The sequence below is a fragment of the Crocuta crocuta genome, unplaced genomic scaffold, assembly GCF_008692635.1.
Source record: "Crocuta crocuta isolate KB4526 unplaced genomic scaffold, BGI_CrCroc_1.0 scaffold448, whole genome shotgun sequence".
Classification (NCBI taxonomy): domain Eukaryota; kingdom Metazoa; phylum Chordata; class Mammalia; order Carnivora; family Hyaenidae; genus Crocuta; species Crocuta crocuta.
The window spans coordinates 3040085-3059937 of NW_027532411.1; the positions used below are offsets into that span (position 1 = coordinate 3040085).

The 19853-nt window shown below is 41.2% G+C and overlaps 1 protein-coding gene across 3 annotated transcripts in view; it reads right to left on the reverse strand.

Annotated features, from left to right (window-relative positions):
- Positions 1–19853, reverse strand: part of SAMD12 (sterile alpha motif domain containing 12) — a 383850-nt gene that overhangs the window by 145367 nt on the left and 218630 nt on the right. For 2 of the 3 annotated variants that reach the window (XM_077778939.1, XM_077778940.1), the window contains exon 4: positions 17689–17829. In XM_077778939.1, the coding sequence (XP_077635065.1) occupies positions 17689–17829 (141 nt within the window). The remainder of the gene's footprint in view (positions 1–17688; positions 17830–19853) is intronic. The other variant, XM_077778942.1, reaches the window with a different exon arrangement.

A 19853-nucleotide genomic window follows, 5' to 3' on the forward strand; every position in this document is an offset into this window, starting at 1 on the left:
AAACTTGCTTTCAGAAAAGATGTGTCATTTGCCTAAAGTTAAATAGATAGCGAGGGACAGAGCTGGGATAACGACTCGGGAGTTTTCTATGATTAAGGTTGTGCTTTGAGCCACTCTGTGATAGTTCACCCGGGCATCGACAGAAGTGACGCTGTGACTGGAGGGCATGGAAGGGTGGCACCATTTGGTGATCGCTCTCCTCCAGACAGCTTCTTGTCCCTCCCAAGGTCTCTTCTGATGTTCATTTGCACAAACCACCTGAAGACACTCAGGATGCGCGCAAGAGCTGACGGGCCGCTGAGTGAAGGAAGCACACCCAGGGCACTTGGAGCTTGCCCCTCAAGCTCTTTTATTTGACATAAAAAAAAAAAAAACCCACCCAAGCGTCAGAAACGCTCAGTGGCCAAGTGCCTGCACCACCCGCATGGCATCCTTGACCTGTATTTGGGCGATCCCTCAATTTTTCTCTCCAGTGCACATCCCACATGAGCCCTTCATACCCAGGTATCTAACTGCTTTCTTCAATGTTTCAAAGGACCTCAAACATAACGTGTTACAAACTCACCTCTTCATTCCTGTTAAGCCTCTGCCTCACGCTCCCCTGTGCAGGTTCCTCCTGAGCACAGGCTGTTCCAGTCTGTAGCAGCTCAGGCCAGGAATCCTGACTCGCCTTCGCTTCCCCCTCTTCTAGCCATGGATCAATCAATCACCACGCCCTGCGGACCCTACCGGCAGACAGACCTGGCCCCGCTCAGCTCGGAGGCCACCATCCAGTTCTGGTGATCACTGTCCTCACCTGGATTTCGACAAGAGTCACTGGTCACTGGCGGGCTTCCTAGGTTCCAGCTCTGCCCTCATCCAATCCATTTTCCCAAGGCAGCTGCCAACATGATTCTTTTTTCTTTTTTTTTAAATATGTTTTATTTATTTCTAGGAGAGAGAGACAGCGTGAGCAGGGGAGGGTCAGAGAGAGAGGGAGTCACAGACTGAAACAGGCTCCAGGCTCCGAGCTGGCAGTCAGCACAGAGCCCGACGCGGGGCTCGAACCCACAAACCGCGAGATCATGACCTAAGCGAAAGTCGGAAAGTCGGACGCTTAACCGACTGAGCCACCCAGGCGCCCCAACATGATTCTTTTTTAAATGTACATGTGATCTCATCACTTCTTTGCTTAAAATCCTTTAATGGCCTCTCACCGCACTTCTTGAGATGCTAATTCCAAATCCTTAATGTGGCTCTGAGGCCCTATGGATCTGCCCCTTGCTGTGTCTAGGCCACAGGACCTGCTCTAGAGCTCTATGATCCCACTTGTGGTCTTTGTTCAGTTCTTAGATAACGCAAAACACCTTTGTGCCTCAGACCTTAGCATGTGCTTTTCCATTTGTCTGCTTGCTCTTCTTCTGCTTTCACCTGGGCACCCTCACTTCTCCATCTTGCTACCACTTAAATGTCACTGTTACCCCACAGTCTAACTTGGAGCCTCTTTTTGCATTTTATATTTTTCCTTCACTGCCCTTAACACAACTTTGCACACATCTCATTTCCTGTGGCTAGAACTCTAGGAAGGGGTGTGCTAGCTGAACAATTCTGCAGGGGCCAGTGTGGTACAGCCCCTATAGAGTTAGCCCCCTGACATTAGATGATGGTGACCGCTCTTCCCAATCCCATGAAATACATATACACAGTTACAGCAACAAACCTAGCTGGTATCTAAGACCATGGGCTTTGGACAAAGCTGGGGCTCAAATCCTCACTCCATCGTTTCTCAGACTAGGTAACCTGGTTCAAAAGTCACTTCAATCTTCTGTGCATCAGTTTTTCTGATTTGCTGAATAGGACACTAACACCTCCCAAAATGACAATACAGAGTGTCTGGGACAGTGCTGATGCTCAGTCAGCACACACTAAATGACAGCAATTACCTCTGTTGTGGCTGTTCAGTCTGGCCTCATATGGGACTAAGTATCCTGGGTTTCAGAACCAATTCTGATAAGACTTGGATAGAAGTCTAAGTTTTTGGAATAATCATTGGGCTGATGGCTCCTTGAAGGCAGGAGCTGTCTGGGGCTTAGCACGGTTTCTATAATATAATAAATGTTTCTCCAAATACTCCATAAACTGCCCTTACAGGGTCTGGGAGGGGCTCCCGTCCTACCTCTGGAGACACCCATTACCTTTTCCTCTCCACCAGGGCAGTGGGGTTTCAGGCAGAGTCAACACGCTCAACATCCCTATCAAGAGACAAAGAAGTCAATTCTTTCTCAACCTTTTCTTTCTAAGCCCAGGGCTTGAATAGGATAGGTTCCCTGGAGTCTGAGTAATAATTATTTCAATTATATTTACTGTCACAGCACTTAGAAGCTACCAGGAGCTATTTTAGGGATGAGGAAACTCAAATACTGGCAGTTCCTAACCCCAGTGCCGGGTTAACCCAGAGGACCAACTGACTTCCAGTACAACTGTTTCTCACTTCAGAAACTGCCAAGCCATCATAATTTTAGCTTGTCTTATGATGCAGAGAAGAAAACAAAAGAATGATTTATTTGAAGATTAAAATTGTGCCTATTTTATGGACTCTTTAAGCTGTTGGAAACTCAGTTTTCGAGCCCTTTGAACCCAGTTTTGCCTCCACAGATTATTTAGGGCAAACAGACAGACAGACAACCACCACCATCACCAAAACAGAAGAGTTAAAAGCCTGCTTGAATCACAGGAGGGACAATGATAATGCGTACGTGAGGGACCCATTTTTTAGCACAATACCACAGAGCTGCTCTTTGCACCCACAGGGATTTTGCCGCAGGGTGGGTGATCAAGGAGCTCACATCTGTGGTTGTGCGCTCGCCAGAAAGTCTAAATCGGTTTCCTCATTCCAGGTGAGCATCGGCACCATTTCCACCCTTTCAATAAAGCAGAGAATTGCTTCAACTGCCCTTGTTTTTTTCCTGAAAAGAATTCAAGGTAACATTTACAGCTTTCAGTCTGTGTTCTGAAAAAGAGAGTAGAAAGCCTTAGCGCCAGTGCATCAGCCTTCTGGAAATGGAACATAATTTGCTCATGCCAAAAAGATTTTGGTGAGGCTTGGAGGCTAGCCTATTTGTCCATTTCTAGGATTACACTGTTTATCATTGAGTCCCAATACCTAGCTTGACACGCAGTATGTATTCAAAAGTTGATGAATGGGTGATTAAGTATGTGTATGTTTATTCCATTTAAATGTGTTATTCCAGTGTTAGATACATAGATCGTACTCAACAAGTAATCCTTCAAAAAATATGAAGGAAAAGATTAAGTAGCATTTAAACCTTGCACCTACCAATTAGCATTTTGGAAAGGAAAATGAAGACACACAAATGGTTCAAATATGACCTTGACACTTTCTTAAAGTCTGAAGGGGTTGTGGTAGTGGTGTTCCTCAGGTCTCTGCTCTAGCACACACAGGTGCACATGTGTACACCAATATCCTCAAATACATATCCTGATGTGCACCCAGATAATGTCCACACAGGAAAACAACCATTCATACAGTTGTTAATCATGGCTTTGTTTATGCAGTGCTTCTACAGGGAGGAGTAAACATTCGTGAGCCTTTAAACTGCTGAAAGAGACATTTTTCAGTTCATTGTGTGAACAAATGTGATGAGCCCAAGTCCCTACTAAGAAATTCAAGCCTGGAGAACTGGATAAATAAATATAAATGAATTCATTTGACTGAGTGACATTTTCATTTAATTAAAGCAGAAAATCAGCTCCAAAACAAATGATTATCCCTGACAAAGAAGCAGAAACGGTCCTTAATTAATAAATTTCTAACAGTTCTTCTGTGGGCTGAATAGTCGTTAGTGGAGAAATACACTGGGGCGAAAAAAGAGGGAACTAGAGAGGCGGAAGCCAGAAGATAATGCACATTTAAACTTTTAGAAATAGAAAGAAAATTAGAGAGCATTTATTTATGCTTTCATACATGTCAAATCCTGCTAGACCAAAAGTATTATAGTAAAACTCTTAGTATAAGAAAACAAATATTCAAGTCTCAGGAAACGATCGATTTGAAAAAACAACAAACAAATCTAGGTGAATGAAATTTGTTCTGTTATTATTTCACCTCTTCTTCCTTTCCATGGAATGATCAAATGACAAAAGAAAACCAAGTTTCACGATACTTAGAAGTAAGGATAATACCCATAGATGTAGTTTATAGTAAGCATGAACGGTGACAACCAACCAATGGGATAGGAATGGAATAAACCAAAACATATACTCCAGGGCTTCTCATATATTTTCAGAACCTCTCCTGCCTTCATCAATGCTTCATGTTTAATAGTTTTTAGTGCTAAACATGTGTCGTTTCTCTGACCTAACATGAAAGAGTGAGACTTGAGATGGATATATCAAAGCCACATCACCTCTTACACAGCAGACACCTGAAACCTTTGAGGTCACTGTTAATAATTTTCTGTGCATTCATTTATTTTGAATCAATTTAAGTCAATTAAAATGGCAGCTAGCAAAATATGTCATTGATCCAATAAGATTCAAATGACTTGAGGTTTTGAGGGCATCAGGAAATGCTAGGCTTGTATCTCTGCTTCATTATATCGTCAAGTTGGGAGAGAAGTTTCTTATTGTTGCAATATCTTGGGTGTGCAGGAGGGGCTTAGCAAAAACACACACCTACCATTCCTAGTAGCCCAGAATAATGGAAGATGGAGGATGGAGAGTGAAAACTGTGTGATAAGCAAGGCATTAGGTGAAAACTTTTACGTGAATAGTCTCAAGCAGTAATTTTTAAAAGTACATTGGTGTCAAGAATATTTTTGTAAAAGAAAAAGTGTATCTTGGAAAGACGAAAGACTTAAGAGCAGGAAGGCAGGGCAGCAAGAAAGAGCACTGGTTTTGGAAATGACTAGTTATTTTACCTCCTATGACGGTTCATTGACCAGGCCATGGGTACCCACATATTCGGTCAAACATTATTTTGAGTATGTCTGTAATGGTATCTTTGGATGAGATTAACATTTGAATAGGGAGAAGTAAACCAGATTGCTCTCTCCAACGTGGCGGGGGGAGCCTCATGCAATCAGTTGAAGGCCCGAAAAGAACAAAAAGGCTGATCCTCCCTCAAGTTAAAGGGGATCCTTTCTGCCTGTTTTGAGTTAGGGCATTGGTTTTTCCCTGCCTTTGGGCTCAAACTGAAACACTGGATCTTCTTGGATTTTCAGCCTGCTAATTTTTAAACCAGCTCTCCTATGTCTTCAGCTTGCTGACAACAGACCCTGGGACTTCTCAGCCTCCATAACTGTGAAACTCAATTCCTTATACTAAGTCTCTCCTCGTATATGATTAAAACATTAAGCATCTATCCCCTGATGGTTCTGTTCCTCTGGAGAAGCCTGACTACTACGTGCACTTTTTTTTTTAATGTTTTTTATTTATTTCTAGGAGAGAGAGAGAGAGAGAGAGAGAGAGCGTGAGCAGGGGAGGGTCAGAGAGAGAGGGAGTCACAGACTGAAACAGGCTCCAGGCTCTGAGCTGGCAGTCAACACAGAGCCCGACGCGGGGCTCGAACCCACAAACCGCGAGATCATGACCTAAGCGAAAGTCGGACGCTTATCTGACTAAGCCACCCAGGCGCCCCTACTACGTGCACTTTTTAACTGTGACCTTGAACAGGCACTGCAGGTCTCTGGGCCAAATTTCTTTATCTATAGAATGGGGTTCATGGCATCCATCTTGCAATGTGGGGACTAAATATAGAATTCAAAATACCAGTGTGCAAATAGGTGCACAATCAACAGTAGCTCCAGACTTCCCTTTTGTGATAAAGATCTGGTAACTTGTGCCTTTGTATGGAAATACAGTATCTGATACTGATGTTAGATGGTAATAATTTTGAAATGGCTGCCAAACTTTACAAAACCTCAATGGTTTCAAATATGAATCCCCAAACAGTTCCTTGTAAAGCTGAAGCAACCGCTGTTTTTTCTCTTTCCCCCCTTCTGTTTGTAGAGGAGGTGCTGCCAAGCCACCTTTGACCCTTCATCTTTACCCTGCCTCGCTCAGGAAATGCTGGAGTCACTGCCCTGTGGGATTGCCCAAGAGAACCTGTTTCATTTTGCCTGGGGAAATGGGAGACATGGGATTTCAGGGGCTCTCTTTTGGGAACATTGGAAGGTGGGCCAATTTCTTAGACCTTGAGGACATCACCTACAAGGTTAGGTGGCTGTGCAATGTGGCTTTAGTATGAGATATTCTCATTTACCCCAAGGGCTGAAGACTTTCTCTGAGTTTACCTGGTCATTAAGCCCAAGGGAGCTTTACTCATGCTGTGCTGGTGCACTGTGCATGTGGAATTTGCAACGTGTTGGGTAATGGGCCTCAAGCTTTCATCTGCAGAAGCATCACGTGGGGGTAAAGCTGTGGAAAACCATACTGATGCGTGGGCTGGAGAGCCTAATTCCACAGGTTCTGGGGGAAGGTCCAGGAATCTAGAGTTGTGAAGAAGCATGAAGAAAATTCTGCTGCACAGAGGGAGCATGGATTTGCGGGAGAAGAATGTGGTGCAGAGAAGTGAAGGATGGTCCTTTATAACCCTCTTCTTTGCTGCTCTCGTATCTATCACCACAGGTTGTCTGGTCTCTTGAATTGACTTCTCTCCACTCTCACCTGCCACCAGCCTCCTTCAGGCTGCCATCGTCTCCTGCACAGATTAATGCCAGAGCTTTAGGAGTCCTCCTTCTGCCTTGTCCCTCTTCAGTGCATGTGCTCAGCTTTTGGCTATACAAAGCTCATCAGGATGGTCTCCTGTGCAAGCCCTCTCGTGGCCCGCCACTGTCTCTAAATTCCTAAGGAGAGCAGACAGAGGTATTCACTTCACTCTGGCCCCTCCTTTATGCTTTCAGTCTTGCCTCCCACCACCAGCTCCCCTCCCTCTGACGCTCTCCACCTGCGAACCAAAGGGGCCTTCCGTCCAGCCTTCCACTGTTCCCGGGATGCACCAAGCTTCCGCTTCAACATTGGCACGAGAACAGGCTGTTCCCTCCAACTGGGACATTTTTCTTTCCAGTCTTCAAGCCAACCTGCCCCACTCCCAAGCTACAGTTCCTGAGGGAGATTTTCCTGACCCCTCAGAGTCCGGCGGTCAGGCTGCTTACAGCTCCCAAACCCCTTTCCGATCATTGATCATTCACCACACTGCAAAAGATCATTTATTTGGGAGGGTCTTCCCCATTGAAATGTAAAATATGTGCATCTGAAAACCTTGTCTGTGTTGCTTACTGAATTTCACCAACACCCTGTAAAGCCCAGGCATTCGGTAAATACAGATTTTTTTTTTTTTTTAGTAAATATAAGTTTTACACCATGGTATGTCTCTCTGAGGCTCATCTTGGCAATTTTATATATTTGTTTGATGACTAAATAGAAAATTAACATACCCTAAATAGCTGGCTCAGTTCAGAAGCCACTGCCTCTTGGAACCTTTCCTGACATATTCTTGCTGGTTTGGATGCACTTCCTACATGATCCTCAAATTCTTTTTTTTTTAATTTTTAAGTTTATTTTTTGGGGGGGAGAGAGGGAGAGAGAGAGAACAAGCAGGGGTGTGGCAGAAAGAGAGGGAGACACAGAATCTGAAGCAGGCTCCAGGCTCTGAGCTATCAGCACAGAGCCCAACGTGCGGCTCCAACTCATGAACTATGAGATGGTAACCTGAGCTAAAGTCAGACGCTTAACCGACTGAGCCACCCAGGTGCCCTATGATCCTCGAATTCTATGTTTACAACTCTGTTATGTCTCTTTCACTTGACTTACAGGTCAAGGATTGTTATATCCATCCCTGTGTCCTTAAAACACAGCATGGAGTTCTGGGTTCATGGTATATACGGAATGAACCGCTGTGTAATTGCTACTATATATAAAGGGATGAAAAAAGGGATGCTAATAATGAAGGGGTTATTTCAGAGAAGCAGAGAAGATTTTGATGTGTGGCTGGGGCACAAGGTTGGGGCAATCACAGTGTAGCCTACTTGTGATGCCTCCTGGAAATGGTAGGTAGAAACATGGATGCAAGGAGAACCTTGAATATCTACACTCTGTAGAGCTTTGCTCCAGGCACTGAGAATTGGCGGTCCCAAAGAAAAGGCCATAGAGAAAGTAGGCAATATATAATATTAGGGACAGGAATTCTAAAACATACAGATTGTATATTTCTCTATTTCTTCTTAGAAAAGCCAAGGCAGCTCAGTGCATCCCTGAAACTGGCTTTAATTTTCTCTCCTCACATCCACAGGCCATTGTCCTACTACAGCTGCCTTTCTAAATGAAGCCCATAGGAGAGTCGAACACCACAGAACCTAAATTGCAGGATCTAGCCTTACCCCGAAGAAAGGAATCCAATGTCAGTTGTGAAAAACAAATGCCAGTACAGTACCAGTAGTTCAAGATCCTTCAAATTCACAGTCAAACCACAAGGTGAAATAACAATGCAATCCCATGGCCATCTTGAATTGCTCAAACAAAAGACACTGAATTCTTTAATTTCACGTAGGACATTTAAATGCAAAGAGGTCAACAGTAAAGAGTTTTGAAGTTTTTGATTTCTGCAGAGGCAGATATGAAACATTTAGAGTTTTGAGGGTTCGCTAATGGTTACTTTTCAGAATGCAAAAATGCCATAAAAATGGAGTTTTGCAGAAGTAATGACAAGGATAATTCCTGATAGTACATGTCCAAATTAAAAATTACATTGGTTAGAGGGACCTTCAAGGCAGTCAGAACAGATATTTTTCTTTTTTTTTTTTTTTTAATTTTCTTAATGCTTGTTTATTTTTGAGAGAGACAGTGACAGACAGGACATGAGTTGGGGAGGGGCAGAGAGAGAGGGAGACAAAGAATCTGAAGCAGGCTCCAGGCTCTGAACTGTCAGCGCAGAGCCTGACGTGGGACTCAAACTTGTGAACTGTAAGATCATGACCTGAGCTGAAGTCGGACACTTAACCAACTGAGCCATGCAGGTGCTCCCAGATATTTTTCTACTATGAAGAATGCAGTAGATAAGAAGGGTCCATTTGAAGCCTCAGTTCAGACACCAGTCATAATGGACTCCCACAATGAAAATGAAATAGGAGTGGATGCTAACTAGAGTGTACACATCACAATGCTAACCCCTACTGACACACCGATGTGTGAGTTTAATAATCCCCAAAGAAGTCTATGTTTAGGCCTTTAAATACAAAACTGTAACAGAGAGAATTTCTCCGAAGGCTCAAATACTTGATAAAATTAGAACTATTGCTGGGCATACAATTTGTATAACAGAATGTGAGGATTTTGAAATGTGTTGGGGGAAAAGCTCAAGAAGGTAGCAGATTGAGGAAATGCTATCTTGGAGTCAACTTAGAAGTGACATGTGGTTGGCAGGTCCTAATCAAATAACACTGGACAAGGAAGTGGTAATGAAAGACCTCAATTACAGGAGAATAATCTCCACAAGGTCCTAGAAGATTCCTGATCTGATATTCTCATCTACCGTGGGCCACTGGGCAGATCTTGGGTCTTAGGAGAAAAGGCTCAATTTATAGTTGCTTGACAGTATCTCTCAGAACACTTAAAATTGAAAATAGTGGGCAAAAAGACTCAAGGAAGAAGTGGCTTATATATTTAAGAGCCCTTGCAAAACATATATTTAAGAGCCATTGTCATCGAGTTTACTAGTCAAAATAATACAAAAAGATCACAAAGGAATAAAAGAGATTTTGTGCAGTTTTGCTCATGGAAGATTCAAAGTGGCTTTGTAGCAACTGTTCTTTTTTTATTATGAATCCATAATTCACGTTGCATTTACTTCTTTGAGAAGAGTAAGTTGAGAATAAAATAGTAAATAAAAAGGGAAAATTAATAATTTTATTTATTTTTAATTTTTTAAAATGTTTTATTTATTTCTGAGAGAGAGACAGAGAGCGTGAGCAGGGGAAGGTCAGAGAGAGAGGGAGACACAGAATCTGAAGCGGGCTCCAGGTTCTGAGCAGGCTGTCAGCCCGGCACAGGGCTCGAATCAACAAACCGCGAGATCATGATCCACGCTGAAGTCAGACGCTTAACCGACTAAGCCAACCAGGTGCCCCCACAATTAATAATTTTAAATCAATAAAAATATGCAGAGGATCCACTCTCTGCTAAGTATCATGCTAGGAGGTAGGAGAGCAAAGGAAAATCAGAAGACAATGAGATTGTCCATGTTCTTCTATAGGGGAGATGGAGAGATCTCACTCTACCTTGCCTTTGTATAGGGGTCTCCTCTGCCTCATGCCAGTCCTTGGCCATCTATCAAAACTTGTGTCCTTCAAGATCTAGTTCATGTATTATACCCTTGGCATGTCTTTCTTTATCCTACCTATTCCCAAGTGAGGCTAAGTTCCAGCTCTGTGGCATTTGTTACACATCTATGTATTGCTATAAGGGCATACACATCCTAGCCTTATGACTAGACTGGGTGTTCCTTTCTATCTCTAACACCACAGAGCCTGGTGCTGACTGGATGGAAGTACAAATGGATACTAAATGGATACTATGTAATAAAGACATTATTACTATGAACAATGTGCTTAGTATTGAAGTAGAGAGAATGACTGGCTCTGGCTGACAAATGAGGTGGTATCTCATCAAGACTAGGTCCTTTCGTGAGTTTTATTATACCATATTCATAACAACTCTCCAATTGGTCCTATTCCCATTTTTATAACTGAAGATTCGTAATCTCTGACAAGTAACTTGCCCAAAGTTAATACATCTATGAAATGCCCAGAATGGCTTTCTATGCAATGCTAAAAAGTTTAGATTTTATTCTATAGACATTTGGGAGCCATCAAATGTTTTAAGGAGGGATATAATGTCATCAGAAATATATCAACATTAAGTCTGGCAATAGAAGTAGGAAGTTAATTAAAGGAGAACAAATGGGGCAGAGCAGAGACTAGTGATCAAATAACTAGTAGGTTATCCTTATGGCCTGGGAAGGAGCCCAGGTTTAACACAGTGGCTAGCATGGTCATGAGGTATGGAATGACTGGAAACCCATTTACCAGGCAAGGTTCAGAAGATTTGGTCACTGATTACATGCGGATGATGAGGGAAAAAGAGTAATCACAGGTCAGGTGACTCTGAGCCTTCTATGATAGGTGATGGAATGAGTAACAGCATTATTAAGCCTGAGGAGCAACACAGGGTGAAAAATAGGCTTGGGAGATGGCAAGAAAGACGAGTTATTTTGGATATTTTAAGTTTGTGATGTCAGTAGAATATTTAGAGTTCGTCTTTTAGGGAGACTAAAGATCTGAAGCTTCATAGAGGCCAAAGATGTATCTGAGAGTCACTATGGAGTAGGGGATGGTTAAAACGATGGCAGTGGACAACATTCTCCAGACAGCATGAACAATGAGATGAGCTAAGAGGACCCATTCCCCAGGTGGCATCAACATTCTGGAGTGATAGAGGAAGGTGGCTTGCTACCAACCAGAGAAGGAGCCATTAGAAAACAAAACCAAGGGGATCATTATCATGCTCATGCAAACAGATGAGCACCAGGGAGGCAAAGCTCAATGTCATCCAATGATAAGGCAGAAAAGCTGAGTAGGAAGAGAACAGAATGTGAACACCAGATTTGTAACACCAGTGGCATAACTAAATAAAAGACACGGAAATTCAAATAGTATAATTTGGAAGATGGAAAGGCCGTCAGACATACCTCACATATGCATAAGAGGAAATCTGATTGGCTCAAGTTTTCTATCCCAGGAGCTAGAAATATCGCTATAATTATCCTCCTCAGAAGAAAGACAAAGAAAGCATTTCTTAATGACAATTGAGATGCTAAGAGAAATTAGTCAAATGAAGCAGTGAACTGTAAACATATTTGACCTTGATTTATTTTGAGACAATTTACTAGAAACTCTCAGGAAAACAGAGGCCTTTTAAGATGGTGGTAACTCAAGGAAGGTTGCTAGGTAAGTCTTCTACACAGATGCAATGATTTTCAGAAAGCTTGTAATATTTTTGTATGTTTTAAGGCCAGTCTCTAAGACTGTTTTTCTTCTTTTATTACCTTAAGAATACTGGCCTGGCAGTTTCTTATGAAATTAGTCATATAATTACAATATGACCCAGCAATGCAATTTCTAGATACTTATCCAATGAAATGAAAACTCATGTTTATACAAAAACCTGTACATGAGTGCTTATAATAGTTTTATTAGTATTTACAAAACTGGAAACAACCCAGATGTCCCTTAACTGAAGAGAGTGGTATATCCAACTGTGGGCTATCCATCCAATGGAATACTAAGCAATTAAAACAAATGAACGGATGCACACCAGAGCTTTGGTAAGTCTCAGTGAATTACAGTGTGTGAAAGAAGTCAGACTCTAGAATTCCATTTATGACCTGGAAAAGGCAGAAATAAAGTGATAGAAAAGAAAGCATGGGTTGCCAGAGGCTGGGGGTGATGAGAACTTTTATTTTATATCTTGATTGTGGTGGTGGCGATAAAACTCTGTGCACTTGTCAAAAGCTGCAGAGCTGTATACTAAAAATGGTGACTTTTACTATATGTAAATTATACTTTAATTAAAAACAGTAAGGAAAAAAAAAGAATACTGGTCTGGGAATTAGGAGAACAGGGATCTAGTTTCAGTTATGCCACTAACCAGCTGTGTAACCACGAACTATTCTCTAATCCTCTTTGGGTCTTGGAGCCCAAAACTGTAAAATGAGATTGAAAAATTTTTCTCAAAGAGTCTATTGCTATGTTCTACAAAGACTTCCTTCTTTAAGCAATGTGGTGGACCAGATGGCCTATTTCAGATCAGATGGCTTACTTCAGTTGCTGAAGTATCACTGTGGGGGTGACTGGACTAAAATACCCAATCTGTACACATGGTTCTGAAAAGTCTTCTTGGATTAGAAAGTAGTGCTGCTAATTTGTGTCATTCCAAAAGATGAAGCTCTAGGAAAGTCCTCTGGTCATGCAATTCTTAACTAAAATTTAACACATACATTTGGACAATGTGGAAAAAGTCCTTTGGGAAACACTAATGTTTAATGAACTATAAGTGGTCATGGTAAACAATCATGGTCTTTTTTTTTTTTTAACTTTGTAGGCACTAATTATAAAGGCATTTGAAGATGGTGACATTTTCTTGTCTTCATCTGCTTTATCCTCCAGTTTGGATACTGGTTTCTACTGCCCGAAGTTACTCAACCCTCATTGTTTTGCTTACATTTTTACATTATCCATGTATTTGTAGCCAAGGAAGACATTCAAAAGTGTTTCTGAGATTGAGGGAAGTATTTACAACTCAAAAAGGAAGACACTAAGAGTAAAACATAATCGTGAAAATGATGTTAAAAGTTTACATTTTTGACCCAGAAAAGCAGGAATCCACAATCTATGGCCCACCAACAGTGTTTGTAAAAATAAAGTTTTATTGGTATACTGCTATGCTCAATTCATTTAAGATTATCTGTAGTTGTTTTCACATGGTATAGTAGTTGCAACAGATACTGAATATCCCTTAAAGAGTAAAATGTTTACATGTGGCTCTTTCCAGGAAGAAAAAAATAAAGGTCTGCGAACCCATTTTCATAGACTATGCCATGAACTATGTTATACGGTTTTCACATAAAATTTCATTTAATCATCACAGCACCACCATGAAATAGGAGTTCTTATCTCCATTTGACAGATGAGAGGTACAGAAATGTAACGGATAAAAGTTTGTAGTTGAGTCAGATGGATCTGTATTGTGCTTTTTTTTTTTTTTTTAACTAGTTGACTGACTTGGTCTGTTATGCAAATTCTTCATCCTCCATTTCCCCATATGTAAGTTGGGGCTAGCAACAGTACTGTCAGGAGTTGATATGACAAGTAGTGCAGTGATTTGTATACAGTAAAATTTAACTCATTAGCCATATGAGAAGTCAGATTTCAGTATCGCTGGAGTGTTTTTCTTCCCACAACCACTGTCCATTATTAAAAAGCTAAGGATGCCCCTCATATGCCTGGTTATGAATTGATGCGACACTATGTACCACTGCTGTGTATTACATAAGGAACCTTTCTCCCATCTCTCATGAATCAAGCAGAAGAGAATAATGTTGTTTCCAGCCTTGTACTGCATTTCCCAAGAGACAACTGGAGGTAACCTGACATGGGTGAGTTTTCTGCAGGAATAAACAAACTCATAAGCCCATCAGACTGACATCCTGGCCACTCCATGGACAGGACACAGAAGACTAAAAGGTTGCATGGAGGAAGGAACCACCTCAATGGGATCCAGGGGACCAACCTTAAAAGTGGGCCAAAGAGTGGTTATGTTTCTTACAAATGTCAGATAGTTATAAGGCCATTGTGGGCAAAAGAAGGAAAATCAGAGGCCAGTATTTCAGCTGAAGAACAGTTCTGGCTTTAGATGATAAACTGTTTTAAATTTTTCTGTCATGACTCAATTAGAGTGCCTATAAACTGATATATTTACTATGAATCCCATCCACATTTTCAAAATACCTTAGAGTTTATTATTATTATTTTTTTTTTTTTAGTTTTTGTCTTTGGGTCAGCATCCAGAAGGAGGAGAGTAAGAAAAAAGGAGGGTAGAAACTTCATATTCCCTGTGTTCAGTTGGCCCATAGTAACGAGCCAGAGTCCTCACAGTCCTTTGGAGACCATCTTAGTCCTAAAACGGTCACATGGCTCCTGACCAACTGTGATAGAATCAATAGCTTAAGCCAGTTTTAAAACAGCCATCAAAAAGTTGGAAAAGGAGGCTCAATTATCCATTATTTCCTTTAGAAACATGTTCAGGGATTTCCAAAAGCTAAGTAGCATTTTATAATCTTTGTACTTGTGCAGCATATGGTTTCTACTGATTAATATTTGCAGAGATGAAGAATCAAATATTCAATAGTGAATAACATATCACTCCTATGGTGAATTTCCATACAATATATATGTTATACTAGTCAGTTAACTTGGGTGGAATAGTGTTCCAATTTTTATTACAGCCAACCTAGACCCAAAATATTTTAAGCCTATCCCAGCTGTCTTTAGAGCTTCTATTATCAGTGATAAAACAACTGGTCAATTTTTTTGTTTCATGTTTTTTCAAAACCAAACTATCACTTCAATAAGGCCATAGATTTTCTAAAGTCTGCCTGGCATGAAATGAGTCTGAACATTAACATGTAAAGGACAAGCAATAAAAAAGGTAATATGAATGCAGACAAAATATCCAAGTACTAGAGAACGTGATCTCTCCTAAAAGGAATGGAATGGGAGAATGCAAAAGGCACAGCTTTTGAAAGCTAAAGAAAGTCACAAGAACTGAATTGAAAAGGCTGAACTTAGCATTACCTTCCCAGAACACAAACATATATTTAGCTTAATAGACTTGAGTACTATCTCAGGAAAAATCTTATATATTATGCATCTAGGGCAATGAGAGCTGTAGAAAATGATTTTGCAAAGAAAACACACTGCAGGCTGACAGTGGCAGAGGGAAAAAAAAAAGGTCTAAGGCATACGAGAGGAGTTTAGGTCTTACTTTCTATATATCATCACAGGAGGGAAACAAAAGAGCAGAAGAAATCCCAGACACTAAAAAGAACCTGGCAGAATGATGCGTGTGATTGAAGCTTAAAAAATGTGCATCTGTCTTCTGATTATAGCCATAATACAGATTTAAACAAGAAAATTTGGAAAATAGAAAAAAAAGTAAACAAAATCACCCGCTATCCCACCACCCACAGAGAACCATTATCAGAATAACTGGCACATTCATTGGCATCTCTTTTTCTGTGTACGCATAAAAATATGTTCTAAGAGATTTGGCTCATACTGTAAATATGCAATTTTTACATGATCTTCCCCACCCCCACTTCCTATTACTTCTTAAGTACCTCCCTGTATTGTCATATATTCTATGAAGATTTAATTTTAATGACTGCATTATATTGTATCTTACGAGTTTCAGCAGACTTATTTCTTTCCATATTGCTGAAGCTCCAGCTTGTTCGTAACTTTTCAGATTTATAAATAGCACTGGTGATGAACTCTGTTGTAATAAATCTTTGAATCTTTATTTACTTCTTCAAAGAAACCAAAAAGTATATCAGGATGTCAGATTCAGAGTTAAATCACTCAGCGTACATGTACCTATACATTTACCAGGCGTGCCTCTGGGGACAAATGCAAATAATGCATCTTGAATAAATACACTGTGTCCATATCACTCGAAGTCTGCATTCATCCCTGTAGAGCGGTCATCTTTAGGCAGTATGTCACTTTCTCTAGGCAAACGGTCTATTACTGGGTTATAATCTAAATGCAATAACATGAAAACTTGGTTGTCCCAGATTTCTCCTATATCAGTATGCATGCACTTACAAGATCCTATTGATTGAAAAATACCCCAGCCTCTCAAAAATACATATTTTATCATCCTTTCACTTACAATGGTGTATAATGGACATTAAAATAAATAAAGGGTTATAGCCAGTGAAGGTTGATAGCAACCAAATCTTACATAGACACACAAGTTACATACAGCGTTAACTTAAAAGTTTTCTTGAAATTCTAACTTTATTCTGTTACTTCCTATCATAGGCCTCTCTAATGTTCCCAATATATTGACTTTATAAATGATTCTTGTTTAGAATTACATGGTCATAATATCCCAGGCTTAAATTCTCTACAGTCTATTTTTTAAAAATGATTCTATTGGGGTACCTGGGTGGCTTAGTAAAGTTTCCGACTTTGGCTCAGGTCATGATCTCACTGTTCATGAGTTTGAGCCCCGCACTGGGCTCTGTGCTGACAGCTCAGAGCCTGGAAACTGCTTCAGATTCTGTGTCTCCCTTTCTCTGCCCCACCCCTGCTCTCGCTCTCTCCCTCTCTCGAAAATGGACAAACATTAAAAAATTTTTAAGTGATTCTACTTTTAGGTTGCTAAATAGCATTCTCAAAAATCTCTAAAGAGTGTTATGTGTTCATACATACACATACACACAGACACATATCTTTAAAATGCTTTCGTCCCATTAGTTAGTGAAAAGCAAAGTAAAATGAAACAACAAAAATCCCACTTGTATCATGATTGTATGAACTATGGAATCACGCAAATTCCAAGGCCCTCTCAGAACTGTTAGTCAAACTAAGAGAGCTTAGGCTGCACTGTACAACTTTAGGGGGTGCAATTGTGTCCATATCTCTAGGTTGCACAGTGCACAACCTATGTAGCAATATTTGATGTCCTTGAAACTAGGTCATGAGATACTTCCATTTGCTCATCCATTATTTGTTGGTGGATCCTTCCCCCAGTGACCTATGAAAAAGAAGTTTTAGGAGGGAAGTGGCTTTTACNTATATTTGATGTCCTTGAAACTAGGTCATGAGACTTCCATTTGCTCATCCATTATTTGTTGGTGTATCCTTCCCCCAGTGACCTATGAAAAAGAAGTTTTAGGAGGGAAGTGGCTTTTACATCTATATACCTTTCTTTTTTTTTCTTTTTAATAAAAGCAAGTCTGCAAAAACACAATAATAGTTTCTCTCTGGCTCCCCTTTGTCATGATGGGAATGGTTTCTTTCTTCCCATCCTCCACTTATATCCACCCACGAGGCAGCAGCAGGGTACCTTGTGTGAGTAACTGTAGGTTTCTGACTTCTTCTCGCACCTTCAGCTGGAGCACCTGTTGTAAGATGTGCTGCCGGAGGTTTTCCTGGGCAATCCCCATCCGCTCAAGCTTTTTGTCAGTGAGTCTCAGCAGGGCTCGCCCTGCAGGGTTTCAAGAAATAAAAGAAAAAGCAAATGAACAATGGCCGGAAAGGATTTCCATCTTCGTTCTGGCTAACCCTGACATAACTGTAGTTTCCTTCTAAACAGATTATTTAGAAAAGAGGGTCCTCAATTATTCTTACTGACAAGAAGAACTAATAATCTAAAGAAAACGCACAAATTAAAAAAAAACTCCAATTTCTATCTACTTTTGGCAATCTTCAACTGAAAACACAGAGTTGAATAGCCAAAATTTTTAAAAATATTTTATTTTTGAGAGAGAGATAGAGACAGCATGAGCAGAGGAGGGTCAGAGTGAGGGGGAGACACAGAATCTGAAACAGGCTCCAGGCTTTGAGCTGGCTGTCAGCACAGAGCCCAATGCAGGGCTCAAACCCACAAACTGTGAGATCATGACCTGAGCTGAAGTCGGACGCTTAACCGAATNAATTTTAACCTGGGTATTTTGGACACAGATTATAGGTTTCCATAGAAACAACGCACTTTGTTGGGTGATGGGTCCTGAGGCCGGCCCACAGGAGCCAGCAGAAGACCTGGATGCAGTGTACGTGGTTATAAACGCCACCAATGTTTCACCCAGGTTACAAGGCTGTTTCTGTGAAACATCTGAAAGTTCCAGTTGTAGTCTGCAGGCCTTCACCTGCAGGCATTGCACCCCTCATGCTGGGCTGGAGCTCCATCTCCAGCTGGTGGGGCTAAAGCTTAATGCCAATCTCTGGCCCTAGGCATGGGCTGCAGCAGGGCGATGGCTGAGGGAAGCAGGGTGAGTGAGGGCATCTAAAGATTGCAAAACTAGGAGCCCCGGGTGTGAGTGCCTGCAGTGTGCAGCCGCCCGGGGCCCTGGGCAGCCTGGCCTGGCTTCCTTTCAACCCCTTGTTCCCCAGGAGGTCTGTATGACTCCCTTTCTACTACAGTTTCTATCAAAGTCTCCAATTCTGTCCCTACTCTGTGGTTGCCCTGAAATAAGCCCACTTGTGTTGTGAGAACTTAGCACAAGAAATAAAGAGAATGATCACTGTTAAATGATGTAGCACACCTGGACTCTACCCCCCAGCACTCCATCACATACCTGCAGATCTTTCTATTTCAACTGATGTAGAGTCAACTACGTGTGATCAATGGCCTATCTTTGGGTGTATTATCATATGCACTTTAGAAAATAAATTCTCTACCTCCTCAGAATAGAAACCCAACAGCCACAACGTCGGATTAAAGGACTTTTTCATCAGAGAAATAGGGAAGTATATGTGCCCTGGGATAACAGAGGCAGGCAAATGGGAAGAATCAGGTAGGAACAATCTATTTCATTTGCTCTTTTTACCTCCCTTTAGCCCTTGCTGAATGCATCAAGTGGGATAAGTTAGGTAACATGTTACAGTAACAAATGATCCCCAAATATCAGTGGCTACAATAAGGTTTATTTCCTTAGTGTACACATCAAATGCAAGTCTATCCACCTTGAACATTGCTGATTATTGTACCAAAGGGAAAAGAGAAGATATTAAAAGGTCCTATAGCATCAACAAAATGCTCAGCCTAGAGGTCATTTATAAATCACTGGCCAGAACTAATCACATGAGCTTTCCCACCCACATAGGGTTCACACATGGCTTCTGTCATGTGCCAGGAAGGTGGTAAAGGGAGAGAAATATTTGATGAGCAGCAATGATAAGAATTACACCAAGACAGACCTGGCTTTGGACCAGCGCCTGGCAAGAAACTGCGTGCAGTGAACTGTGGTGGTCTGAAGCTTCCTCTGAAGAGGAAGGAGAGGTAAGGGGAAAGGAATCCTAGGTAGCCATGGCTGAGGCTTGGTAACACCAGGCAGATTGTGGTGGCCATGACAAAGGAAAGAAAGAACATACACAGACTCAAGTAGTTCTGGTTGTCTTCTATGGTAGACAGAGTAACATCCTCCCCGTCCCAAGATGTCCATGTCCTCATCTCTGGGACCTGTGAATTTGTTACCTTATTGACAAAAAAGACTTCATAGGTGTGATTAT